Raw genomic sequence first — 1145 nt, 5'->3', positions numbered from 1 at the left:
ATACTCTTATAAATTGGATTGGAAGAAGATGAGTTTTGGCAAAAAAAAATTGCAAAAATACCTCTTTATAAAAAAAAAAACTAAGCCTGACAGGGAAGTCCGTCCTGTCCTGCCAAAGCTTGCGATTTAAGCGGTGCAAATTAGGCAGATTTTTTTTTTTTTGCGATTCCAATTTTTCAACCCGACCTATCTTTTTTACGGGTTATGCGAGCCGGCCCGATAAATTTAGGCCCGACGGGTTTAGCCCGTTTGCCACTCTAAACCGCATCATGGCCAGAAAATAAAAAGAAAAAATAAACAAACACAAATGTTGACAAAAAAAAACACCCAACCAAAATCTTGAGATATTTTTCTCATTTTTGAATAATAAAAAAGTTGGATATATTGTCATCGGCAACAGAAAATCGCAGCCAAACCAAATCCAAACGCGAAAAACTCTCCCGCCATGGTGGTCGTGGCAACCGCCCCCGCCACCAGCACTCCATTCATTCTCTCACTCCTTCCAACTCGCCACACTCCTCTCCCATTTACACGAGCCGCCACTACTCTCCCCTTCTCTCTTCTACTTCGCCACCGTTCGGTCCTCTCTTCCCTCCGTTTCCAAATCTCCTTTAAGTCCCCATCCTCTACGCTTCACGAGGCCGACGAAGACGAAGAAGGCGAACAAGATTTTGAAGAAAATGAAGAAGATGATGAATTCGAATACGACGACGACGAAGATGTTGCTGCTGATGAATACGACGACGTTTCGAGCGAGGCGTACGATGGCGCCGTTTCCGACGAAGGCGAGGAAGCGTTCGAGGCTGCTAGACTTGGCAACGACGGAACGTTCAAGTGGCAGAGAGTTGAGAAGCTCTGCAAAGAGGTCAGGGAGTTTGGCTCCGATATCATCGACGTCGACGAACTTGCCTCCGTTTACGATTTCCGAATCGATAAGTTTCAGGTTCAGTTTTCTCTTCTTTCTCATTTCAAAATTGGTTCGGAGAATTTTGTTACTCGAAGTGAAGTTTGTGCTGGCTGTTTTTTTTTTATTCGTCTTTGGCTTTTTCCTTCAGCGGCTGGCAATACACGCTTTTCTAAGAGGCTCATCGGTTGTGGTGTCGGCTCCAACGAGCAGCGGGAAGACTCTGATAGCGGAATCTGCG

General features: G+C 45.2%; 1 protein-coding gene across 1 annotated transcript; it reads left to right on the top strand.

The window, feature by feature from the left end:
- LOC107643468 (DExH-box ATP-dependent RNA helicase DExH15 chloroplastic) lies at nt 376–1145 on the top strand (the record flags this gene model as incomplete). Its single annotated transcript, XM_016347125.2, is given in 2 exon segments — nt 376–943; nt 1056–1145. Coding segments are annotated over 2 exon segments (588 nt in total), but the record flags the coding sequence as incomplete, so codon positions are not given.

Source organism: Arachis ipaensis, chromosome B05, assembly GCF_000816755.2.
Source record: "Arachis ipaensis cultivar K30076 chromosome B05, Araip1.1, whole genome shotgun sequence".
NCBI classification, from domain to species: domain Eukaryota; kingdom Viridiplantae; phylum Streptophyta; class Magnoliopsida; order Fabales; family Fabaceae; genus Arachis; species Arachis ipaensis.
This window is presented reverse-complemented; position numbering and strand designations above follow the sequence as displayed.